Below are 27,187 nucleotides of genomic sequence, written 5' to 3' on the forward strand. Positions count from 1 at the left end.
ATTAGGTGTTTTTTTAAAGAACTTCACAGCTACATAGTTATTACATTTTGACTTTGTTTGTTTGTTTGTTTGTTTTGAGACAGGATTTCTCTGTGTAGACCTGACTACCATCCTGGAAAGCTCTCTCTCTCTCTCTCTCTCTCTCTCTCTCTCTCTCTCTCTCTCTCTCTCTCTCTCTCTCTCTCTCTCTCTCTCCACCCATCTTGACTTTCTTACATGGAGAGAAGGGAAGGTTCCTGGGAATGAGCATGATTTGTAGTTGGCACTTGAGAAGAGGTGGGGAGTGGGGAGGAGCTAAGGAACCTGCCACCTTGTGACTTGTAAGCGCCCTCACTCCCCTTCATTTGCTCTGAGACTGTTTGGGTTAGACAGGCTCTGGAATCGGGGTTCTGCGGGAAGTGAAATCTTAATGTGCTTCTTTAATATCTCATTGTGTGTGGTCTGAGACTTCCTGTCCCTGGGCTCTAGGACAGCTGGAGCCAGCTTTGGGAGAGGAGGAGATGGAGATCCCAGCTGTAATAAATAGGAAAGAGCATCATAGCCCTAGCTCTGAGTCCAAAGTCGACTACTGAGTGGCCAAAGAATTGGAGTTGGAGAGGATTTCACTTCACATAGTTGCTAATCTCCGAGAAATTTTAAACTGGAGTTAGTTTACACATAATTCCCTTGTATTGGGCAAAACCCAGCAAACTGAGAAACTGCTGTATTGCCACACGCCATTAGATATTGTTTACCTCTCAAAGTTTGTAGAACTGAGTGCTTCCACAGCTTTAGATAATTTGCAATAGAACATTCCCCATGGTCTGACCCCACTTTAAGAATTTTAAAGCTGTTTTCTTGGCTAACATTTGCCATAAAGTACAAAGCAACACAAGGACTAGAAACAACACATTTAATAGTAGGAAAAAAAAAAAGCCTGGGTAATCCATTTCTCTTTTGCCTATTTTTAATGATAAAAAATGATTTTTATGTTTATGTATTTGACCACAGTAAAAAGATTGTACCAGTCTTTAAAATAAAAGATACAACTATAAAATAAAGTATACTATATTAAAGTGCTAAGTAAAGTTAGTTTTTTTACTACCACATGCTAATTATATGATTCTATAGTGAAGTAAATATATGTTTACTATATGAAGTAAAATACATGCTTATTATATGATTCTATAGTGAAGTAAATACATGTTTACTATATGAAGTAAAATACATGCTTATTATATGGTTCTATGGTGAAGCTAACTGCTTATAAGTTTAGTAAAGTGACATAGAAATGATTGGCTGGGCAGTAATTATACAGACATGCCTCATAATTAATATCTAAATGATTCCATTCTAAGTTGAGGCCACAGTCATAGAAGTTAAATACTGTTTTGTATGAATTACACAGAACAGCTAGTTTGACTGACTCACATAAAATAACTAAATAACTGGATAGCATCATTTTGTCTCTTAGCAGAGCATTTGTCTGTTGAGTAGGAATGTTGTCTGTGAGCTGGGCGAGACGGTGCACGACTTCAGTCATAGGGCTCTAGAGGCAGAGGCAAGCAGATCTCTGTAGATTCCAGGCTAGCCTGATCTACAGAGCTAGTTCCAGAACAGCCGGATCGACACAGAGAAACCCTGTCTTGAAAAAATATATGTTGTCCGTGATTAAATATCTGTGTACAAATTGTGACCATTTTCTAAAACATTCCTGGGTTTACATATTTTTTCAGTTGGTAAATTTGACATGAAATTTATAAATACGTTATCCTGTGCATGAAGTTCATTTCCACTGTGTGCAGCCAACACCACCACCTGGTGCATCACTAGGACTTTCTCATCTTCCTGCAGTGATGCTCCCACGGCTTTATCAGTCTGACTCTATGGTGCCTTACACAATGAGGCCATACAGTGTTTGTCTTTCTGTAGTTTATTTAACGTATCATAATGTACCGTAGCATGTGTCGAACTCCCTTCCTTTGTAAAAGTTGGTAATACTCCATTATATGTATATCCTACAATTTGTTCTCCCATTAACCCATCCTTGGACATGAGTTCTCCCCCTGGACTGTTGTGAATGGTGTTGCCATGAGCGTTGATATCCACATTCAGCCATGGCTCTCTCCTGGGCATAGTGGCTCATGCCTGTAATCTCAGTAGTCTGGGGCCAAGGCAAGCAGATCACAGTGCATTCAAGGCCATCCTGGGCTATGTCATAAGTTCTAGGACAGCCAGGGCTACAAGATGAGTCCCTGTCTCAAAAACAAACAAACAATTAACAACAAAGAATTTTAGCTTCTTCAGAATCTGGAGCATAGATGTGGAAATAGAATCGTTGAATCATGTGATAATTCTCTTTTACTTGTTTCAGGAACTGTCACGCTGTTTTCCACAGCTGCTACACCATTTTCTTTTGTTACCAGTGTTGCAGAGTTCTAGTATTTCTATATTCTCGGAAGCACATTCTATCTTCTTTTCTTCGATAACGGCTACCCTAGTGGATTTGAGATTGCATTCTCACTGTGGGTTTGTTTTACACATTCCCCGTAACTGGTGATGTTTTAAAGAAATTATGTGTGGGAGTGTCTTGCCTGCATGTGTGTGTATCTGTGCACCACATGCATGCAGTGCCTGCAGAGGCCAGGAGGGGTGTCAGACCCGCCTGGAACTAGAGTCACAGATGGTTCCGTGTCACCCTGTGGGCGCTGGGAACTGAGCCTTCATTTTCTGCTCTTAACTTCTGAACCATCTCTCTAGTCCCCAAGCATCTTTTTGTGTGCTTCTTGGCCAACAGCATATCTCTTTGGGGTTATTTGAATCCATGTTTAAGTGGATGATTTTGTCGTTGTTGAGTTTAGATTTATGTTTAATGTGCTGTAATACCTGTGGTGACGGCAGTGTCCTCTGCTAGTCAAGGCCGCGCTTTCAGAGGAGTATAGCTGGAGTATAATATTCGACTTAAAGGCAGTTCTTCGGTTTCTTAGTTGTATAAATATGCGCTCCTAATTTCAGATCCGTAAAATGGGCGTCATCACATCTTCTAGGGAGGGCTCTCATGAAGGCTGAGACATCCCACTGGCTTCCCAGCAAGGCTCATCAGTGCGTCCGTTTCCTTCTGTTTATAGTGTGTTGCTGCTGTCATGGGCATTGAGACTTTTGCTCCTCTTTTTGGAGCACAAGGTGAAATTAGGTCCAAACATGGCATTGTTGGACCCCTTTGCTTTCAGCCTCTCTGTCTGAACTGGGCTGTTTTTTTGCTGTGCTACTGAGGTCCAGTAGGGAAGAGCATCCCAGGATACAAGGCTGCATCTCTGAGTTCTTGCACGCACTCCCTTCTTAGAGTAAGTGTATGCTTGGACTTCCATAAGCTACCTGAGACAGATTCCAGTACATTCACATCTCAAAACAGTGACTACTGGGAATCCTTTGCTTAAAGCTGTTGTCATCTCTTTAGGACATTTTCTATTGTTCTTGTTTTGGATCTTTCCAAACCTAATGATCTTTGGCCCACCATGGAAAATCTGTTGCAAGCCACAAAAAGCCACATAGACAAAGTGGTAATGAAGCTGGGGAAGACAAATTCCAAGGCAGCCTCTGAGATGAGGCAGAAGATGTGGAGTGTCATGCAGAAGGACCATCCGGTGAGTTGCTATTGGTTCCCTCTGGCATCAGCAGCACACACAGAGTAGACACAGCATCCAACGCAGCTTCTTTAGTTTTCCCCATGACTTAGAGTACGTTTGATGCAGATGAACCTGCTCACCGGAAAATTATAGCAATCTCATCAACCCCGGGTAGAGCACAAGGGAAGGGTGCTGTGTCTCCTTGTGAGACGTCCACTGTGGTCATTGTAGTGTATCATGCCACTCAGAAGAAATGGAATGATTTTGATATTGACTTTATAATCTCTGTAAAATGAAGACGAGAATGCAGATTGGACTGGCAAAGACTGACTAGAGCAGAGTTCCAGCTGCCTTCCCAGCACTGTGTCTGTCACATGTCACAATGTTCTTCCATCATCTAGAAACGGTTTAAATTATAAAGTTTCTGTGATGCAGCACAAGTTATTTAAATGCAGTCTGGAATATCATCACCTGGAAAACTTAAGGGAAACATTTCGAGGTATCCATTGTGTATACGTGTCTTACATAGTGTCAGACCAAAACAAAGCCAAACCGCTAACATCAGTGAGAAAGTCTGTTCAGATGATGTATGGTGAAGGGAAACAGAACAGTAGCGGGTGGTGGTGGCGCACGCCTTTGATCCCAGAGCTCAGAACACAGAGGCAGGCGGGTCTTTGTGAGTTCCAGGCCAGCCTGGTCTACAGAGTGAGTTCTAGGCCAGCCTGGTCTACAGAGTGAGTTCTAGGCCAGCCTGGTCTACAGAGTGAGCTCCAGGCCAGCCTGGTCTACAGAGTGAGTTCCAGGACAGCCACGGCTACACAGAGAACCCTGTCTTGGGGGAGAGGGAAGAAAGAAAAAGAAACTAGAGCAGCAGGACAAGGAAACAGATGGCACCATGGTGTTTAGGGAGTTGCTGTTTCTGGCTTTACACTTAAGATACAGCATGAAGTGGCAGTTAATATCAGAGCAAACTCTTTGACAGCAAATATGGTCAGCATCTATGAAGAGACTGAAAGTGGTATTTTTCTTAAGCAAATATAAATTCCTGAGAGCATATCAATTAACAACTGTAATCACCAAGTGTATTTATTTACAGGATCGTGAATTAATCGACCCATTTCCAATCCCCCTGGTCATAATTGGAAGTAAATATGACATTTTCCAGGTAAGTGCTCCCATTTCTAGCTGTCCACTGGGCATGTGTGACTCTGCTTTGTAGGGAGGAAATAAAAGTGATGAGATAAGGGCAATAGTTCTGGATGGGACGGGCTCAGAGACACTTAAAGATTTTAGAAAGGAAGATACAGCAAGACATCCCAAAGTAGTAAAGGAAGTGAGTACCGTGGTTAGAACAGGGACAAGGCAGAAGTCGTAGAAAACAAATCTTCATCCGCTGAGGGATAAGATTTACGTCCCAACTTTAAATTGAAGAAAGTGGGAAATTAGTTCTTCTTATCTTGGCTTGTCAGAGAATCCTTCGGGTATTCCGCATGATAAAATGTGAGCCTATATCTGGATTCTCTTAAGCCGCGTGTTTCAACAGATCTGATAGCCATGGCAGTGGGAGGCTGCAGCCTTCCCTGTTGGGTCTCTGTGGACCAGAACACGGAGGTGCCCAAGCCCAACTCCTCCCGGTGGAGGCTTTGAAAATAAATGATGTGTTTCTCCCCGAGTGAGCTGTTGAGATCTCTCGGCTTATTTTTCCTTTTAATGATTTTTTTTCCTACAGGATTTTGACCCTGAGAAGAGAAAGGTGATCTGCAAGACGCTTCGGTTTGTTGCACATTATTACGGAGCCTCGCTGATGGTCAGTCCTTTTCCCGCCCTTTGGCCTGCAGAGGAGGGAATAAGCAGAAAGGAGAGCTGGGTTCGCAAATGTGAATGATGGATGCACCTAATGTCACCTCTTGTCCCCTTTCCTTTCCCACTGCCAAAGCCCTGTTCCTACAGGCTGTTAGGTGTCCACAGAACACAGTCTGCTTGTGGCTTCTCCCCGCTACATTGCTTGTATCTGTAAGTGCAGGCAGACTCACAGAGACACATTGATGTATTCACTCATTTTCATTTCTCTCTAAGAATTAGAATCTATATTCCCTCAAAAGGAAACAGGGGAAAAGTTTTAATAAGATTTTTTATATGTAAAGGAAATGATGTTGTAGAGGTTAAAATCATGAGTTTTGGGCCGGGCGGTGGTGGTGCACACCTTTAATCCCAGCACTCAGGAGGCAGAGACAAGTGGATCTCTGTGAGTTCAAGGTCAGCTTGGTCTACAGAGTGAGTTCCAGTACAGCCAGGGCTACACAAAGAAGCCCTGTCTCAAAACTGAAAAAAAAAATTAATTAAGGGATTTAAAATAATACCACCTTTTCCATATATAATGAGCCCCAGTCTCAAAGAACAAAAACAAAGCACCTTAGTATTTGAATAAATTCTTAGTGGTTTCTTTTCCTCTAAATTAAAGCACTCAGAGAAACATAGAGGTTGCATGGCTGATTTTCTGTATATTTTTAGTTTTGGTGTGTTTAGAGTATTTCATTATGTATTCTCACTGCCTTTAAAGCTAGAGCTCTATCTGCCTGTGTGTCAGGTTGACATGATGCTTGGGAAAATATTTTTACAGATTTTAAAAGGAATGTTCTAACACTAACACATTAGTACTAATCAATAGAGAGGAATGTTCTAGCATGATCTTTGTCTGAAATGGGATGAGTTGCTCTGGGTGAGGGTGTGTTAGTCCCCGGCACTGAGCTGAAGCAAGAGGAAGGTCCACAGCTGTGTGTAGAGGGTATTTGAGAGGCAACAGCTGGAGGAGTGGGTGAGAAGATTTCCACTGTTCTCCCACCCTTCATCCTATGTAACATGCTTGTGGTTAGGTTTTTCTCCTCAGCCATAGAATGCAAACAAAATATTACAAAATTGCATAGTTTAAATCAGTAACAGTGTATTAATTATACTGTAATAAATATAAAATTACATAGTAACATTAATCAGGACAATCGCTTTCTTAAGTTAAAAATTTCCCTATTTTTAAATACCACATAAAAACATTAGCATTACTCTAATTTATCTGATCTCCATACCCCTGGTGCCCCCTTGAATGCTGTGAGCCTGTTCTTAATGGCAGAATTAAGGTGATCTCGTGCAGGAATCAGAGAGTTGCTGTCTTTGCTTTCTAAGTATATTTTTTCATTCACTTCCTACATCTCAGCTGTCCCTTTGCCTTTGAATGCTATGGTATTTAGAAGGCAAACCCTAACTAACAGTTGGTAGAGGAACCGTGCCTCCTGGGTTCCGCAGTGTCAGAACATAGTTAGCGACAGAAGCCACACCCTTTTGCTTTCCTGAAATGCTCTGGTTTGATCCTCTCATAGTTCACCTTGGAGAGTAGTCAGAAAATCTTTTTCAGGCTCTGCAGGCAATTCAAAAAAGAAGCTAAAAAGTCACCTCAGAGAGCCCCTGTGTGGCTGTCCCCACCAGCAGCAGCCACACGACTGCCTTGATGACAGCGTTAGTGCACCTGCAGATGTCACGGGGCTGTTGACATACGCCTCTAGTGTCTAACCAGGAGTGTCTGCGTCAACACACAGCACAGACGTTTCAGGCAGACACAAATGTACAATTCTGGCCGTTTGAGTAGGTGCAGTGACTGGTGTGTTCACAGGGGTCCTTTCCACCTCACGCACTCATGAGCTCTGGGTAATGAGGCAAGTTCATCAACAATTCATTATTCAGCAAGGAAACTGTAAATTCTCTCGCCATCTCTGCTTGTTCAGAGATTATAGAACAGAGTATAATTGAATCTTCTGTTTGTCATTCAGTTTACTAGCAAATCAGAAGCTCTGTTACTGAAAATTCGTGGTGTTATCAACCAGTTGGCATTCGGGATTGACAAGAGGTACTGTTAAATATTTTCCAATTATCCCTGTTCCCTGGTCTCTATCATATCTCCCCTTCCATCTTTTTGGCTTCCCTTGTGTCATTGTCTTCTTGTAAAAAGAAGCTTTTTCCTTGAGAGAAGCCTTCCCGCCAGCCTGGTTCTACAGCCGCATCAGTCCCAAATAAACACACAGGAGGCTATATTAATTATGAAGCTGTTGGCCTTGTTTGTTTCTTACTGGCTAGCTCTGACTTAAGTAATTACCCCATAATTGTTAATCTAAGTATTTCTCTTACCGGAGAATAGTTCCGGGCTTCCTACCCCATGGCATTACATCTTGACTCCCTGTGTTTCTCCTTCCCAGAGTCCTCCTGGACTCCTAGTCCCACCTATCTAGATTCCTATTGGCTCAACAGTGCTTTATTGACATAATGCGACCCCCGGGAAGGGACCCCCGACCTGCGGGGGTGAGGTGATGAGGGTCGCTACTAATTTAGTGGGTCTTCACGAGCAGATCCGATCTGGAAAGTGAACTTCAAGAGGTTAATGGAAACAGGCTCAAGACAACGTTCGCTGATCAAGAGCCTTTATTTTTTGGGGCGCGCTGGAATTTATAGAGGAAGGACCTCAGGGGGTGGTACAAGCATGTCAATCAAGTCTCAATTCAAATATACACCAAATACGGTAAAGACAAAGCTGTAATTTTCCATCAGTCATTAGTTGCATTCCACAAATGCTTGTCAGTGTAAGTCAGGTGCAAGAATTAGGGAGGGGTAGGAAGTATACAACAGAACACTATAATCTTGTTAACAAAGACAATTGCTCTGTAAGGGTATTTCCCCCTGGCTAGGCGGGTGGGCTGCCCTGTGTAAATTTAACTTTTATGGTTAGCCTTTTCCTTTGTCTCAAGGGCATGTGTGCTAGTAGTCACGTAGTCAGAAGGCCAAGAAACGGTTGACAGACTCCATTTTGTTCAAGGTTCTAGCAGTCCCCAACATCTCCCCCTTTTCTATATAGTAAAAGAAGAGAGCAATTGGGTGGAGTGCCTGTCTTAGGTTACCTGGTGGGCTTCCAGTTCTGGACATGGCGAGAGAGGATACGAATTAAGTTTTTGCCGGCAATGTTTAGAGAGCCATGTTTGCTCCCAGATTCTGGCACCAAGCTATCCCCGTCTTAAGCATCTCCACAGCCTGGAGCAGAGTGAACGCAGGCGGTTGGCCAGGTACTCAAACTCCTGAAAGCTCAAAGGCTGGAATGTAGGTTTGTCTACAGCCTCAGGTTCTTCGGGGTCTTGTTGAGAGAGCTGCTGATAGTGAACCTGAACTGAATTTTTGGTAGCCTCATCAACCTGATTTTTAACAAAACCAGTAAGGCGACGAAATGCCCAAGGACCAAAGGAAATAAGTAACATGAAGCCAATAAACGGTCTTAACAAACTAGGCAGCAAAGTCGATAGCCAGGGGGGAGGTAGAGAACCAATTTTTGTACCAAGATTCACTTTGATCCAAATTTCTTTTTGTTTCTTCCAGACTCTGTTCAACTCTTCTGATACTATCTCTAACTAATCCTGATTTGTCTTTGAAAAAGCAACATTCCTCTTTAAGGGTGGCACAAACTCCCCCCTCCCGCAAAAAGGCGAGGTCGAGACCACGGGGGTTTTGCTGTACTACTTCAGCTAAGGAACCAACAGTTTGTTCTAAGTAATCTAAACCTCTTTTTAGCTCATCTACGTCTCTAATAACAGTGCGGGTTAGAGCATTTAACAGAGTCCTTTGTGTGGATTAGGGAGTAAATTCCTGTGCCAGCTCCTGCTGCACCCAGACCAACCAATATGGCTAATGTGAGGGCAGTGACCTGCTCTCTTTTTTTGGCGAGAGAGAGTTACAGTTAGATCACTTTGGGGCAATAAATCAGATTCAGGGCGAACAGTCAATTTGGGCACGAGTACAACAAGGACGCAGTAGTCCTTGTGTGCAAGGAAAACATCTACAATAATATGCGGGGATCACCCTGTGGAGCAAGCAAAAAAGGTGAGGTTGGGGGCAATAAGGAAGGAAGCATGAGCAGCAACTTGCATGGTTTGAGTACATGCTTCTAACAGCGGGGTGGGGGGAAGCATACGTGGTCCCAAAAGGCAGAGTCCAGATCCCACGACCTGTCCTAAGGTCATGCCGCGTGGTTGTGGCTGCGTGCCCCAGCGAATCAGATTGGTGTCGTTGGTGTAGATGGGTGAGCCGAAGGCTGCAATTCCTTCGTAGAATGGAGGAATGGGTGAATAGCAAATCCAGCAGCGCTCATAGGTGGTGTTGGAGAGTGCCTGGGCCGAGGCGTTGACCATCTGAAGGATGAGGTCCGTGGTGGAGACTGGACCGGCGGGCATGGTGGGTTGATAAACAGTGGTGGCGGCAGTGGGAGCTGGAGAATGGAGATTAGGAAGAGGGCGAGGGGCGGCAGCCTTGGGTAGGAATGAGCCACCACCAGAGGGGTATAAAAAAGGATTGGGGCCAACAGCAATAGGGCGAAAGGAAGGGATTTCCTTCAAAAGTCTAATGGAAAAGGTAAAGCCTGGGTCCGTGCCAGAAACATATAGGCGTAGACCCCAGTGAGCTCCTCGGGAACCTTCCCAGAGGAACCTTTTTCCTGCAGCCGTAAACTGGATATGTAGGAGGTTGCACCAACTGCGTGAACAAAGGGGGTTAAGTGGTGGTGGGCCAGAATTAAGCTGTCTGGCCAGGGGATGTAAGGAGGGAAACTAAAATTCAAAAGGAGAAATGGAAGAAGTAGCAGGCGATGCGGCGTCATCTTCACTGGGAGTTTTGTTATCAACAGCATCTGAAAGAGAAAACAAGAGATTCCTCAGGGGCTCTTTCCCTGGGAGGGTTATAAAGCTTGACCAGTTTGTCTGGAAGCCGGCGCGTTTCTCCATTGCTGGTGTTATGAATGCAAGCATGTCCTTTTCCCTAGATAAGGACTGGGTGAGGACCGAGCCATTGGCCCGTGTGCACATCCTTCCAAAGTACCTGTCGAAAGTTTTCACGGGTGGAAGGGTGCCAGAGCCGATCAGCAGCTGATCGGCCATTGTTGTCCAGAGAGAGAAAATTGAGCACAAAAAGTGCATGATTTAAAAGTAGGCGATGCTTGCCTTTGCGAGCATACAGGGTTTCGCTTTCGGAAGAAAGCTTAAAGAGCATATTTTTTAAGGTCTGATTAGCTCGCTCTACAACTCCCTGTCCTTGAGGGTTAAAGGGAATTCCTGTTTTGTGGGTAATGCCAAATTTTTTACAAAAATCCTTAAATTTAGAACTAATGTACCCTGGGCCATTGTCAGTTTTAATGGCGATAGGGACAGGAATAATAGTAAAACAATGTAAAATATGGGCAATAACGTCTTTGGTGGCCTCTCCTGTTTGGAGAGAGGCACAAACAAAGCCACTAAAGGTATCCACCGTAACATGAATATATTTAAGATTACCAAAGGCAGAATAATGAGTAACATCCAATTGTCAAAGCTCACCAGGCACAAGACCACGGGGGTTGACTCCTGTATGAGGCTCAGGCAAAAGGGAGAGGCAAGCTTTGCACGATTTAACTATCTCTCGAGCCTGTTCACGAGTGATGGAATATTGTAGCCTAAGTGTTTGTGTACTAAGGTGATGTAACCTATGATCTTGTTGTGCTAACTGTAAAGAGTTAGACTGATCAAACACAAACCAAAGAGAAGTCAGAGGTAGCTTTTATGCATCTGTCTGAAAGGTTTTTAGAAACCACCTTCTGTAGTGATTTGGCTAAGCTGATACATTCAACTTGAGAGACAATAAAATGGCAGAACAAATCCAAAGACATAAAGTGAAGGCTCTGTAATGGCACTGATCACACACACACACATACACACATACATACACACACATACAGCGGTTTGAGTGTAAAAGCTCCTTTAGTTTCAGACACTGGGTACCCTGACCACAGACAGTTTGTGTGGGGCTGAATAGAGCATGGATTTAGAACCCAGCAGGGTCACAAGGCTTCAGGTGCCCCTGCCACCCATGGATGTATCATAAACGACAGTGTGACACAGCAGTGACCTCACAGCTTTAAGTTTAGGACTGGCTAAAGAAATGCAGCGATGGCCTGGTAACACTAGCTGGGCCATTTAGATGCTGTCCAAGCTGACAAAGGTCACACAGAACTAGAATGACATACTTTTGGGGGCCTGGCCGATCACAAGAAAACCGATCACAAGAAAACTAAACAGACCAAAAGTGCCACAAAGACTCCTAACTAATACGTTTACATTCAAGCCTTCTCTTTAGGTCTTAAAGAGCATGCTGTTCAGAGGTGGAAAACTTTTTGTTGGAAAGCCAGACGAGGCCATTCCACAGTGCCCGAGAGAGCAGAGTCTAGTCCGCACACTCTAGCATATAATACTGAAATGTGTTGGGATCGTAGAAGCAAGGCAATGTCCCAGCACAAGATCAGTGCAATTTACAGGATCAACATGCCTGCCACAGGATGCCCATGACAGAGCTACACGTGTACTGTCTATGGTGAGCCAGCCAGCACAGTTACTTTGGGGAAGGGTTTAAAACATAAACAAAATGTTTGCATTTGCAAATGAGGTATATGAACACCAAGGGAGTGTAACATCTACTCAGGGCACATTCCTTTTTTCATAGGTGTGAAAAATGTGTTAGGGAGAGATCACAGAAAGGTTGCTTATGGCATGCCTGGGACTACTGGGATTGTCCACTGCCCGTGTAGCAAAATGCCCATGAAAAATCCTTGTAACAATCCAAGAGTTCAGGGCCATGCTGAGGGCCCTGAAGGTTCGTTCCTGTGACCAGCCAGCGCTACCACCACAGGGACTACCAAGAGAGGCTACCTAGCCTCAAAGGACTCCTAGACACTCAGGGGTCCCAGCTGTTAGCTGTGTGACTCTAGGCTGATCTACCTTTAACACATTGTATCAGATATAGAATTTGATTGAAAAACTGCTTGTAAAAATAAATTTTAAATCACCCTGTAGATCAACGCAAAAGCATACCACACCGATACATCATCTATAAGAAAAACAATTCATCCAGAAAAACTACATCTGTGGCTTCCAAAAATAAAGCATCCACAAACCTGATTTCTTTTTGATAACGAAAATAGGGGTATTCCAAGGAGATGTGGAGAGTTCTATATGGCCAGCATTGAATTGCTCCTGCACAAGCTGCTGGGCTGCTTCTAATTTTTCTTTGACTAGAGGCTATTGCCCTACCCAGACAGGATCATCATTTATCCAGGTGATTTTATCTGCCGGGGCGGGGGGAGGGGTGGGGTGGGGTACAGGGGGAGGTAGTAACCACTACTGAAAATTTTGAGTAGGTGGGCTATAGCCAAGTCCCGCTCTATCATCGGGATTTTGGCGAGCCGCTTCTTCGGCTCAAGCCGCCTGTCTAGTGCGTGGTTGCCCCTGTGCCGCAGGAAGAGGTCTAGCAGGGAGAGGCAGTTCAGCTCCCTACCCTTCAGGGTCAAAAAGAGGGAACTGGAGTTTATGTGATGCCGAGGAGAGGAGCTGTGAAAACTTGTCGCTGAGAGCTTGAACAAGAGAGGAAGCAAGAGATTCAACAGTGGAGGAGTATTTGGGAGCAAAAGGTTGAGGAAGATCAGGGAGCTAGGAAAGATCGTAGGCAGGAGGTCTCGTGGCCAGAGAGACCTTGCGCCCGAACCCGAAGGTATGCGGCAGCCTCTTCCTCTAGCTCCTGGGCGTCCCCAGGATCGAGAGGTTCCTCAGGAGGAGCAGAGGCGACAGCCCGTAGGGAGGGGTAGATACAGGTGGCTAGAGAGCGAACTTTAGGGGCAAATGAAGTAGGTTGATCAGAAGGAGAAGGAGGAAGCTTATCAAAGTCAGAGTTAGCAGAGGAAGAGGAACAATCTTTAGAAAGATCAGCGACAGAACTTGCCCTGGAGCTGTACTAGAACACCCTCGGGAAGCGACCTCTAGATGTTGTTGGGCATCTTTAAGAATTTGTTCATTTCAGAGGCTTTCCTCCGCGTTAACAATGATACTTTTTAAGAGATCCCAATACTGCTGCATAATCTTTTTATCGCTTTCAGAGCCTTTGGTTTCGAAATAATTAGTTAATTCGGCCCCGACTTGTTCCCAAGTACTGCAAACTATTTTTGGACAGGTAATGACAAATCAGGGACAGACTTCATGTACAAAAAGCAAAAACTTAAGTAAATCTTTTTTCTTAACCTCAATGTTTCTATCTCTTAATTCTTCTTGAATTCCTTTAATAAATCTAGCTTCTTTGCTGATACTAGTCCCCATTTTCGCGGGACGGATGGGACGGCGGTGTTAACCTAGGTCATTAGACTAACCCTACTCTGCGCCACCCGGATGGGGCTTACCTGACGCCTTATGAGTGGGCTCCGGACTCGTCGCGCCTCTGCCGTCCGATCGGTGGTCTGTAACTCGTGTCCCACGTGGGCGCCAGTTGCGACCCCCGGGAAGGGACCCCCCGACCTGCGGGGGTGAGGTGATGAGGGTCGCTACTAATTTAGTGGGTCTTCACGAGCAGATCCGATCTGGAAAGTGAACTTCAAGAGGTTAATGGAAACAGGCTCAAGACAACGTTCGCTGATCAAGAGCCTTTATTTTTTGGGGCGTGCTGGAATTTATAGAGGAAGGACCTCAGGGGGGTGGTACAAGCATGTCAATCAAGTCTCAATTCAAATATACACCAAATACGGTAAAGACAAAGCTGTAATTTTCCATCAGTCATTAGTTGCATTCCACAAATGCTTGTCAGTGTAAGTCAGGTGCAAGAATTAGGGAGGGGTAGGAAGTATACAACAGAACACTATAATCTTGTTAACAAAGACAATTGCTCTGTAAGGGTATTTCCCCCTGGCTAGGCGGGTGGGCTGCCCTGTGTAAATTTAACTTTTATGGTTAGCCTTTTCCTTTGTCTCAAGGGCATGTGTGCTAGTAGTCACGTAGTCAGAAGGCCAAGAAACGGTTGACAGACTCCATTTTGTTCAAGGTTCTAGCAGTCCCCAACAACATAAAACTTCCCCAACATCTCCTCTTTTCTGTTTAAACAAAAAAAAAGGTCTTAACTTTAACATAGTCAACTTATATACAACAGAACAGCTATCAAGCAAGAACACAGTTACAACATTTTGTCTATCAACATTTAACAAGATTTAAAGAAAATATCATCTATCTCATTCTTGTGAGTCTAAAGTCCTATGTTGTTTATCTCTTATCATAACTAAGGAAAACTATAATTATAACTATCTGTCTTCAACTCTATCAAAGACCTCAGAAGGATAATATGTAAACACTAGAACTGACAGAGACATCTCGCTTCCTGGACAGTCACCCGAAGTTCCTCTGTAACCTTGGGGCATCCATCTTCAGCCCATAGGCCACAGTGTGTCTGGAACACTTCTCAGCAAAGCAGGAAATTTCAAACTGTCCATCTGCATTGGCAGTCTGTCAGTCATTTTTCTGTGTCCTGCAGAAAGTCTGGTAGACTCTTCCATGAAGCAGGAACCCTGTAAGACTGTTTGAGTTCAGCTGTCACTTTCCTGTGGGTCCTGCATATCCAGTTTATACAGCAACAGTCAAGCAGTCCAGGCAAGAGCAGTTTCTTGCCCAAATGGCTAATCTTGCCATGTTGAAAGTAAACTCCATAACAAGTTTCTTCGATGCCCATCTTCCTCTCAGACGTAATTGGTGCTGCCAGGAGCAGACATTTCTCATTGTCAAGAAAAACCCTAAACCATTTTAAATGCCATTTTCTGAAGGTCTTTGAGAGGTTTGAAGACTGTTTATCTATCTCAAATATATTTCTGTATATCTAGAAAACCTAACTAACCTAACTATAAGTTCTGACTATTATAAGTAACTATCTATAGTCTGAATTTAATTACACATTACATTTTAAAAGATCAGTATAAGCACAATACTTAATCAAGAGGCGAAATATACACATCACAAAATTGACCTTGAATTTGTATCAATAAATGAAAAACAATACCCATACCATAATTCCCCTTTTTACCATTATAAAGAGATTGGTTGTGATCATTAACCAATTATAAACAATCCCATTTAAATGAAAACAAAGGTTTATAAACAAGATGGGAATTAGGACGTCGCTCATTCCAAACTGCTTCGTGCTGGAAGGGGGCGCTGTTTATACCATGGGGATCATGACAAAACTCAGAAACCTGTATAAGTCCTTATTTTCGTGGTTGGTAAAGCTGCATCATCTTAGCTGTTTCAGTTGTTGGAACACCTGGTCCACTGCTTCCAGGGGTCTTGGTTCATCAAACCACAGAAGCCTGGAAGGAATCCTCAGCTTTTCATTTTCTGTGGAAACATAAACTAAAACTCCTTTTCCGAGTAACATATCCTTATACTTAAATTTTGAAGTCAAGGCATTTTCAAAAGATAGAAGTTGGATTAATTCAGCAGCATTTATAATCAAGTGTACTTTAGCAGTTGTTCCTTCCTGAGCAATTAAAAAACTGAAAAACACAATAGCATACAGTATCCAGACTTTCTATTTACCATCTTTACGTGGCTTATTTATTTATCTATTATTACTCTATTTATTTTACTTTTATTTATTTTTCTCTGAGACAGGGTTTCTCTTTGGAAATCCGCCTGCCTCTGCTTCTGGAGTAAATCCTACCATCGTGCACCACCACAACGCCGGCTTTTCTATTTATTTACCACTTTGCCATTTCATTTTCTCTCTCAATCTCACGTATATTTTTAAACACACTGTAAACCTTTAGAGGTTTTGTTCATCCAAGTCTGATTTTACTGTAAATCTTTACGTTTTTCTGGCCACATGTCTTATCTGTTAAAACCGCTGCTGTTTTGTTTCCAAGATGGCGGGTGTAAGCGTGATTCCAGCTTACTGTCTCAGTCTGACATCCAGCAAAAGCTGCCACTTTCAGCTATACGTACACACCTTTTAATCGTTAGCAGAGTCTCTTAAAGCAACCTTGTTGGCTGTTTTTTTTTTTTTCTTTTTATGTCGAGTCAGGAAGATTCCTGTAAGCAAGCCACGTGAATCTCGGCTTGTCACTAACAAAACAGAGCCCACCTGAGAAAATGCTGCTACGAAAAATCTGTGCTTCTCTCCGTTCTTCTGTTTCTAAAATTCCTTTAAAGCTTTTGTCATTCTACATGGAAATTCAATCCCGCTCTGACACCATTCTGTAAAGGGAGGCTTTTTCCTTGAGAGAAGCCAGCCTGGTTCTAGAGCCGCATCAGTCCCAAATAAACACACAGGAGGCTATATTAGTTATGAAGCTGTTGGCCTTGTTTGTTTCTTACTGGCTAGCTCTGACTTAAGTAATTACCCCATAATTGTTAATCTAAGTATTTCTCTTACCGGAGAATAGTTCCGGGCTTCCTACCCCATGGCGTTACATCTTGACTCCCTGTGTTTCTCCTTCCCAGAGTCCTCCTGGACTCCTAGTCCCACCTATCTAGATTCCTATTGGCTCAACAGTGCTTTATTGACATAAGACTCCCCCAACATCTTCTTGTATTAATTTTAAGTGGAATTGAAATTCTTAGCGTCTGTCTTGTTTGCCTCGCTTTTTCTCTTGGTTTAGACTTACCATGGTGTGAGTCTGTCAGAGTCAATGTTCACTGGTCCATTTGGGTCAATGCTCTGACCAGTGACTTATATAAAGCCTGGTCCTTGTGTTTACAGTGGGATGTGGTAGCGTATTCGATTGGCAAACTAAGAATCTTTTTTTTTTTTTTTTGCCATATAGCAAATCGATATGTGTGGATCAGAATAAACCACTGTTTATCACAGCAGGATTGGACTCTTTGTGTCAAATAGGTTGGTGGACTTATTAGTATTGCTTAATCTTTTTAAATTGCTTATTGATTTTATCTTCCTGTTTCCTTGGTCTCCAGCACACCACCTTTTCTGGCAGTTATTTCACATGTATTTATTTGTATACCCAGAATTGATGCAGCTTTGCAGCACATTGACATATTTGTGGTAGAAAGTATGGCACTGCACGGGAGACAGATTTGTGATCTCTATTCTGCTTTTTATAGATGCACTTTTAGATTCCAGTTCCCCGAGTTCAGAAGAAATCACGAGTATAAGACATTCAGGGGACTGCAGGGCACACTGTCAATCACGATCAGCTGTGTGAGGCTGAAGTGATGAGATTAAATCAAGACCTGTTAGATACGCCTTAATTTTCCATTGTAAGATGGGTTTCCAGTTGGTGTGGTGGTGTATCCCACCTGTAATCCTCAGGAGACTGAGGCAGGGAGATTGCTTTAAACTCAGGGTCAGTCAGATTGGGCTGTGGCAAGACCCTCTTTTAAAATTTCAGAAAGAGCAAGAGCAAATAGTTGGCCTTGTTATTGAGATGCGGTTTCTGAACTCACAGGTTCCACAGTCTATTTCCCAAGCCCCTTGTCTTTCCAAGAAAGCTGTTTTCTTTGTGAAGTTCTTTGGGCCTAGCATGTCCTTAGACCCTTGGGTGTGGGTTGATTTTCCACAGAGTAACAGGCTGCTGGTACCCTCTATTCCTCATAGGAGCTGAGGGTGCCATGGCTTCAAATGTGGGACCTTAGCAAAGAACAGGGTGTTTAATGGATGGCCATGGAGACAGATTGGCACCAGTGCCAGCTTAAATTCAGGAGCCCTGAGCATCACTGTGTATGCTGACGGAATTCTGTCTGTCTGTGTGAATAGAGTACCGATGGATAATGCTGACGGAATTCTGTCTGTCTGTGTGAATAGAGTACCGATGGATAATGCTGATATAATTTTTCCATTTGTGGGAATAGTTAGCCAGAAAAGGATTGCTAATTATTGAATTTAAAAATCACAGAGCTGGGTCTAAGATATGGCTCGGTGATTAAGGGCACTTGCAACTCTTCCAAAGGAGCCAAGTTCAGTTTCCAGCACCAAAGTTAGACACACACACAGACACACGTACAGACACATGCACACACACACACACATATACACACACACACACACACACACACACAAAGTAGCAAATCAATACTTTCTCACAAGATGGTAAGGAAGCCCTTGAAATTTGGGAGACAATGAAGACGTTAGAAAGAGTAAAAGTCTCAGGTTATCAATTAAAATTGCCGGAAGGTGACTGGGTTTTTTAATTTTTCAAAGTAACCTAAATATTCAAGTTATAAATACATTTTCCTCATTAAGATGGTAGGGCTAGCATTATGACTGTAGCTCGGGGGTGGAGTGCCTAGCATGGATAAGGTCCTTGGTACAACCCAGCACTGCAAGGGGAAGAGGACGCTGAATCGTGTGCATGTGTGCGTGCATGCATGTGTGTGTGTGTGTGTGTGTGTGTGTGTGAAAGTTATATCTCTCCAGCACTCTGCATTTACACATGTGTAGAAAACTTTGCAAGTCTATATTATCTTGGACTCTGTACTTTATTGGGTTTTCAGTGTGTATGCTGCCCACAGTTCTAATTGATATTTGGACTGTTTCCTAGGGTTAGAAGACATAGCTATACATATGACAGTTCATTATCTACTAGTAGTGAACTTCTGTGTTATGATCAGTTTTACATAAAACTGGTGAAGCTGCATGAAATCTTAAACACAAGTACATGTGTGTTTCTAGTGTAAACTTCAAGATCTGGAATCACTGTCAATGAGGCACAGATTCCAGTGCAGGCATGGAAAGTGGGTTATAACTCACCCCTTACTTCTTACTGCCTCTGCTGGTACAACAACCTTGGTAGGCACAGTTTTAATGGTGTCTGTAACAGGGAGCTAGAAGCTGAGTGGCCCAAGATCTGTACTTCAATTCAGTAAATGACACCTGCTCTACTAACAGTTTACAATAATGTGATCTCTGTGGTCACTTGCGGTAAAACTTTCCATTTTAGGGTCCCCTCCTGTTTCTGACAGTGACATTGGAAAGCTTCAGGCCCACTCGCCAATGGAGCTGTGGAAAAAGGTGTATGAAAAGCTATTCCCACCAAAGGTGGGTACTCTTCATTGCTGGAAAACAAGTCAGCTGTGACAGGAAGTGTCACAAAGGTCCTACCATGATAATTCTGTTTCTGGTGTTCCTAAACGATACAATGTTTGTTGAGACCAGTGTAAACAAAGCACCATGGACGCTGGAAGCTGAGTAAGACATGGCCCCTCCCCACCCCATCCTCTCTTCTGGCTGTTAGAGGAGAGACATCTGATGGAGGGGGTGAGAAGGTATGGCAGGGAGGGGTAAGACATGGCCCCTGTCCCCCCCATCCTCTCTTCTGGCTGTTAGAGGAGAAACATCTGATGGACGAAGTGAGAGGGGATGGCAGGGAGGGGTAAGAGGGAGTAACAGGGGGAGGTTATGGGGGGATGGCAGAGGGGGTGATAGGGGCAAGGGGGTGACATGTGTATTTGAGGTGAATTTCCAAGCGTCTGATGAAAGCTGGAAACAGCAAGGAGCTCTCAGGCTGATGGAGCTTGGTCCCTTAGCCAGATGGTGACCATTGAAATGTGGGTGATGGGCATGATTTGTGATTTCAGAGCAACAACACACTGAAGGCGGTCCAGGACCCTGCCCGAGATCCACAGTACGCGGAGAATGACGTTGATGAGATGAGGGTTCAGAAGGATCAGGTACTTCCCAAAAGTCAGCTTCGCCAAAGTATGGTGTGCACTAAGAAGTGCACCCATTTTCTTTATTTCTTTATTTAAGTGTCACATCTCTGGAGAGAGAAAAAAGAGCTCTTATAAATGCGTACAAAAAGAAATCTGCCATTTCACCACCCAGGGATGACGCAAATGCTTGCAAATCCTTTTCCAATTTTCCAGTTTACTTGATATTAAAGATGGACTGGCTGGAGAGAAATGCTTTCACGATACTCTTATTTGTGAGAGTCTTTGGAAGTGTTTGTTCCCTATTCCGTTGTCAAATATAATATTCTTTCCTTGTACTGGGAGGATCACTCTGTCCAGTTAAGGACTGTAGGCTTTCAAGCCGAAACACATGGGCAGACCTGACAGACCCTAGGTCTGAAGAAAGTGCTTAGAGGTGATCGCTCCAGGACAGCCCCACTTCAGGATGCAAAATCTTAAGAAAGAGCATGGGCACTGGTGAATTTACCGTGACACAAGTACTGGACACAGACTTTTGTCAGACCTCCTTTTACAGTGACACAATGAAGTGTCACGCTGCTCGTCCTTGGATGAGGACTCTCTTGTATAGCACACTCTGCAAACTGGAAGCGTGACCATATCTGGGCGGGTTTATAGAACTTTGTAACTCAGGTAGTCACGCTGTTGGAAGGGTTATTTGGAGACATCTGTCTACTGGGACAGGGGACCAGGGCACTTTTCTTAGCACTCTCCCTTTACCCTAAAAGGCCTAAAATTAAATAAGCAAGCATTTCTTATAAACATATTCCAGACAACTTGAAAATACGTGGTGAATATTTGCAGTTTTGTAGCTATAGCAAAGCGTGAAACATGAGGTGGGATCAATCAAATGAACTGATGTAACCCTTATTGTACATGAACCTTGGCTGTGGAGATTATTGGCGGTCATCGCCAATTAGTCTTCCAGTCAATTATTAACCGTCATTATCTGTTTCTATTGCATTGTGACTACTTTAATAAGGTCACATGCACAGGTATTAGTAATGCACTGACGTGTTTTGAACTCTGAATTTACACTTTGGAATTACATCTTCTCTGACTTCACTTTGAGTGAAAGTGGAAGACAAGCCTGTCTCCATTTTGCCTAAGAGTTGCCTTGATTTCAGACAGCACACATAGAATCTTCATGTAGTTTGTACTTTTGCCGTAAATGTACCACAATGACTACCATTTGATACTTGATTATTTAATTGATAGCTGATTCTAATGTTTGACATTCTGATATCCTTTTTTTTTTCTATTAAGCCAGGCAGCAGAGGCAAGTGAATCTCTGTGAGTTGAAGGCCAGCCTGGTCTACATAGTGAATTTCAGGACAGCAAAAACTACACAGTGAGACTCTGTCTCAAAAACAAAACAAACAAAAATCGAATTTGAATTTCATGCTTTTCCTGAAGGAATTTCAGAAGCTTGAGTTGTTTCCCAAAGGCAGGGTTTAAATGAGTCCACCAGACCCAAGATAAATGATAAATAGGTATTTATTAGGGAAGTGCTTACACAGATAAGAGTAAATAACCACCACGGTCTTCCTGCTCCAGAAGATGCAGTCTCTGCCCTTCCGATGCTCTTCACAACCCAAGAGAGCATGAGCCAGCCCCTCCTCTACCTTCTAATGGGTCACATCTGTACCTGAAACCACGCCCAAAGGGTGTGGCCACCACTACAAGTTCACTGGCAAGGCAAGATGCTAATATAGTTTCCAACTGTGTGCTGATTAACACTCTCTCTAAACATTTATATAAATATCTGCATCTTTTATATGGACAGGATAGTTGCTGCCAGTTTTACTGGCACAGCTTAAAACAAAAGTTCACCCCACACTCTAGAGGCTTCAACAGGAGCTTTGCAAGTCTGAGACCAGCCTGAGCCATAGAGTGAGACCCTGTAGATAGATACATGATAGACAGATAGATGATGGATGGATGGACAGGTGATAGATGATAGATAGATAGATAGATAGATAATAGACAGATGGATAGATAGATGATAGACATGGATAGATGATAGACAGAACTATAGATGATAGATAAATGTTAGATAGATGACAGATACATGATAGAATGATTGATAGACAGAAAAATGATAGAGAAAATAAAAAATATATGAGATTTAGGTTAAAATCTAACCAATTGTCTATATCTCTGTTTCGTATTGTCTCTTTTATCTTTTAATGATTTTTGATTTCTGGGTAGCATTTTCCCTTGAAAATACCATTGTAATCTTTAGCTCTGAGCTGACACTGAACAAGATAGTCTATCATTTTAAAGGGCTCAGCTGCTTCTGACTTAAACCAGCACTTAGGATTTTCCACAGTTCTGTCCAGGTATGTCACCCGTATGAAGCAACCTGCAGGCTCTTCAGGTAGTATGGACTGCCTGTGTCGGACACCGGTGACCTGGCACTGCTCAGCCTTGCTCTTTTGAGGAATGATGTCCTAAATCATTAAATTTATAGTGTCGTCGTTGCCTGTGAGTGGAGGGCTAGGTCTGAGCCTAGAGAGACAGGACTTGATCTTCCCTTGGCTCCTTCGATACCCCCAACACCCACTGTCAGTGCCCTAGATAGTATCAGTCTGGAACAGAATTCAGAGTGTTGAAACATTCACAGTGAAATTGGAGCATACCAGTTTTAGGATGGAGCAGCAAGCTCATGGTTTCCACTCAGGTCCAACAAGAAAGCCCAGCTGCCACTGAGGAATCACCTCTCTATAAATAATCCCTCCAGTGAAGTGGTGGGCAACCTACCAATCCCGAAATGCCTCATGGGAAGTCTCTGTGCTTCTTTTGTGATCGCTATTCAGATTCTTTTTTTTTGACAGTCTTATTCTGTAGCTCAGACTGGCCTTGAATGAACAATCCTGCAACTTACCTCACCATAGGAAGTGCAAGAATATGCCACTGTGCTGGCTGGTTTTATGTTGATTTCACACACACTAGAGTAATCTGAGAGAGAGAACCTCAATAGAAACAAATGTCTTCATAAGATCAGACTGTAGGCAAACCTGTAGGGCATTTTTTGAATTAGTGAGTGGTTTGGGAGGGTCCAGCCCATTGTGGGCGGGGCAATCCTTGGGCTGGTGGTCCTCCTGGGTTCTGTAAGAAAGCAGGCTGAGAAAGCCATGCGGAGCAAGCCAGTAAGCCGCACTCTCCATGGCCTCTGCATCAGTTCCTGCCTCCAGGACCCTGCCCTGCTTGAGTTGCCCTGCCTTCCCTCAGTGATGGACTGTGGTGTGGATGTACATATATAGGTATATATGTAAGCTGAAATAAACCCTTTTCTCCCCCAAGTTTCTTTTGGTCATGTTGTCTTACCACAGAATAGCTAAGATAGCCAGCAAGCTTGACTGTCTTGACCCTGGTCCTTTCCAGCGAGGGAGGTCCTGTAACCTGTCTACACTGATCAGAGGATGGGGAAGACACGAGCTCTCTTGCAAACAGGGTCTTTCCTGGTTAACACTCTTCTCTGACTGCTCACTGCTCAGAAGTCTCTCCCATCCGATTTCACATGGGCATCAAAAACTCCTCTTTGTTTCTCTCCAGTGCCTTTCAAGTCCTGGAGCTCTAAACCACTCCTGATCTCAGGGAATCAGAATATGGAAAGAGCTTGCTCCACAATTCTACCTCTTTTCAATATTTCTGTTAAAAGAGGATAAAGGGGAAGGGGTCTTAGTGATGAATGACTTTAATCCTAGCACTGGGGAGGCTGAGGTCTACGTAGGAGTTGCAGGGTATCCAGGGCTACACAGCAAGACCCTGCCTTTAAAAAAAGGAGTTCAGGCCAGGAGAGGGGAGGTTTAGGTAAGTAATTGCTTTCACTTTTAAGGTCTTCTTGTTCAACCTTGGTTCTCTTGTTTAATCTCAGTTTAAAACGATTCACTTGCTCCTAGGGCTATAATTTATTGAAGCACACAGACACACGGATTCACATGGTTAGAGAAAAAAATGTTACCATCCTTTGCTGAAGATGCCATTGTAATAGATCATTATATCATGTTATATAAATGCAGTGTATCATAAGACCGTAGACTGTGTCTTCAGAGGTTCTTAAGAGAGTTCAGGAGGGTGGGGTGGCCCAGGAAGGGAGCTTCTTAGTCTTGCTCTGTAAGCAACCATGGAATTTGTGTCCAGAAAATCTTGCTGTGCCTTTCAAACATTAATTGCTCTGAATTCATCTTATTGCAGTATTCAAAGTCTAATGGCCTTTTTTGGGTCTTGAATCAGTTAATTACTCCTTTTGTTCTTTTGGCATGACCAGCCCCATTCCTTTCTCTGTCTGTGGTGTGAAAATTATATACCACAGCCAACAAAAAGTTGCCAAGCAGTGTTCTCAGCTGATCTTGGTAAACAGCGATTGACCACTTCCAGTTACAGACAAAGCTTGCAATATCACTTTGCTTCTGTGAATCTTTTTTGGTGTTTTGAGATGAGGTCTAGCTGTGTAGTTATGGCTGTCCTGGAACTCATTATGTAGACCAGGCTGTCCTCAAACTCATGGAGATCCCTTTCTGCCTCCTGGGGTCTGGATGACACCACACCTGGTTACCTAATTTTTGTTAGTTAACAATCTTTTCCAGCCTAAGTGGAAAATAACTGGTAAACTTGGGTTGGTGTCATTCAGACATAAACCAATCTGATAATTTCTTTGAAGTTATTACCATGAAAGCATTCTAAAGTATACACACAGCTTTGAAACTCTTCAACAGTTCAGTTTTAATAGCTTAAAATATAACTGTGAAAGATAATGTGTACCTTTTATGAACACAGCAATGGATTTTGTTTGTAGCAACTGTGAACGTTAGTAACCCCAGCCACTAGGCAATGCTCATCTTATCTTGCAGAACAACCACTTTTGTTTATCCAGAATAATGATACACTTTGTACAGTTGCTTAGACAGTAACCAGCATAAGGCTGCCCAGACATGATCCCCTTTTGAAGGCTACTGTCGGTGGTTTCTACGTCCACTGTTAAAAAATGTAGAGTTCTAGGAAGGAGACAGTGAAAATCTTCTGTCTTCTTCCCACTATTGCTCTCCTTATGGGGCACATGTGCCTACCATCGTGTCTCTCGGCTGCCCCCAGGCTGAGTGTAAAGGAACACTCATCTCCTTAATCAGTCCCTTCTGCAAACAGCTGTTTCCAGTTGTGCAGACATCACAGGAGCATCAGTCTGTCCACACCCTGCATGCTTCACTCTTCTTCTTCTTCTTCTTCTTCTTCTTCTTCTTCTTCTTCTTCTTCTTCTTCTTCTTCTTCTTCTTCTTCTTCTTCTTCTTCTTCTTCTCCTCTCTCTCTCTCTCTCTCTCTCTTCCTTTCTTTTGACATGGTGCTAGGGATTTGAACTCAGATCTTAAGCTCAAAGTACAAGCTCTCTTATCCACTGAGTTATCTCCAAAGGCCAAGTCTGTTAGTTTCTGTTTTAAAAGTAATGGGGGCACACACCTTTAATCCCAGTGCTCAGGAGTCAGAGGCAGGCAGGCAGATCTCTGTGAGTCCCAGGTCAGCCTGATCTACAAAACAAGTTCGAGAGCTACATAGTGAAACCCTGTCTTGAAAAAAAGAAAAAGCAAACTTTTCTACTTAATAAAGAGTTGGGGGTTTTGTTTGTTTGTTGTTTTGTTTCTTTCTAGTTAGGATCTCATTGTTTGGCCCTGGAATTTACTGTGTAGACCAGGCTGGCCCTCAATGCTTTTGCCTCCCAAGTACTAGAAATAAAGGCATTTGCTGCCATATTTAGCACTATGGATTTGTATTTTCATTGCTAGGCATACACTCTACCACTGAACCACATTCCATCCCTCGGGTCTTTCTGTGAAGCCCAGCATCAGATCCTCCTGTCTCAGCCTCCCTGGTGCTGGCCTTACAGACATGCATTACCACACCTGGCACGTGTCCTTTTAGAGATTTTTATTGTTATTTCATTTTACATGTATGGTTGTCTACCTGCATGTATGTCTGTACACTGTATGTATGCACAGATCAGAAGAGGGCATTGGGTCTCCTGGAACTGAAGTTATAAATGGTTGTGAGACACCATGTGATGCTTGGAATCAAACCAGGTCCTCCAGAAGAGCAGCCTGTGCTCTTAGCCACTGAGCCCTCCCTCCAGTCCTAGTATGATACCATTTCTAAAAGCAGAATCACTGTATTGAAGGACATCTAAATCTCAAATATTGATAATTTGCTAACCTCAAGCAAACTTTTGGAAATAGCCGAACGTCACTATCAAATATAGTTACTTTTAAATCCTTGAACTATTGTTTTGCTAGCTGAAAGTGACACTTGTACATTCTGTATAGTAGATAATCTTGTCTGAAACATTACTAAATTCATCTCTGAGTGCTGCTTAGTCAGCCCAGGAACTCTGGAGGCTCTCTTGTAGAAAACAAGTCTTTAATACAATCTCCCAGAGTAAGTATCAAGGAGTCTTGAGAATGATAGCTGAGAAGGCTACACTGTTGTCACTAGCAATTGCCTACTTGAAATTGTGTTCTGATTTGTTTTCCTCAAAGTAACTCAGATCTTTGTTTCAGGAACTGGAACAGTACAAGAGAAATTCTTCCAAGACCTGGAAACAAATCGAGCTGGACTCTTGAACCTGGTCCACTATTGTGGGTTTATGTCTTCCTTCCCCCATTCAAATATGATTATTTTCTTACCTTTTGTGGCAACATGTGAAGAAAGTTGAAATGTATAATATATTAGGGGAAATCTGTTTCTTTTACTGGTACAACTTTGTGAATGTTCTTGAGTCTTTTAGAGAGAAAATATTCACTATACACAATTCTTTTTAAATAAAAGAATTTCTATCATCTACGTGTAATGTCTAAGTAGTATAAATCTTGTTTGCCATGTGTGTCTGCTCTGGTTTTTTAGAAATATAAATCAGTGGTATTTGGTACCAGTTATTCTGCACTTGCTTGCTTATCTATTTGTTAATTTATCCGTGTGTGTGTGTGTGTGTGTGTGTGTGTGTGTGTGTGTGTGTGTGTTCATGCCATGGTATGTGTGTGGAGG

At 43.1% G+C, this 27,187-nt stretch overlaps 1 protein-coding gene across 2 annotated transcripts in view; it reads left to right on the plus strand.

Annotated features, from left to right (window-relative positions):
- Positions 1-26,986, plus strand: part of Dync2li1 (dynein cytoplasmic 2 light intermediate chain 1) — a 43,149-nt gene extending 16,163 nt beyond the window's left edge. The window contains exons 6-13 of one of the 2 annotated variants that reach the window (XM_005077256.4): positions 3,437-3,623; positions 4,702-4,770; positions 5,335-5,412; positions 7,424-7,500; positions 17,278-17,348; positions 19,408-19,505; positions 20,045-20,137; positions 26,704-26,986. In XM_005077256.4, the coding sequence (XP_005077313.1) occupies positions 3,437-3,623; positions 4,702-4,770; positions 5,335-5,412; positions 7,424-7,500; positions 17,278-17,348; positions 19,408-19,505; positions 20,045-20,137; positions 26,704-26,766 (736 nt within the window). In that variant the 3' untranslated portion in view covers positions 26,767-26,986. The remainder of the gene's footprint in view (positions 1-3,436; positions 3,624-4,701; positions 4,771-5,334; positions 5,413-7,423; positions 7,501-17,277; positions 17,349-19,407; positions 19,506-20,044; positions 20,138-26,703) is intronic. The other variant, XM_013118518.3, reaches the window with a different exon arrangement.
- Positions 26,987-27,187: the final 201 nt, after the last annotated feature.

The sequence above is a fragment of the Mesocricetus auratus genome, unplaced genomic scaffold (assembly GCF_017639785.1).
Source record: "Mesocricetus auratus isolate SY011 unplaced genomic scaffold, BCM_Maur_2.0 Super-Scaffold_100676, whole genome shotgun sequence".
Taxonomy (NCBI): domain Eukaryota; kingdom Metazoa; phylum Chordata; class Mammalia; order Rodentia; family Cricetidae; genus Mesocricetus; species Mesocricetus auratus.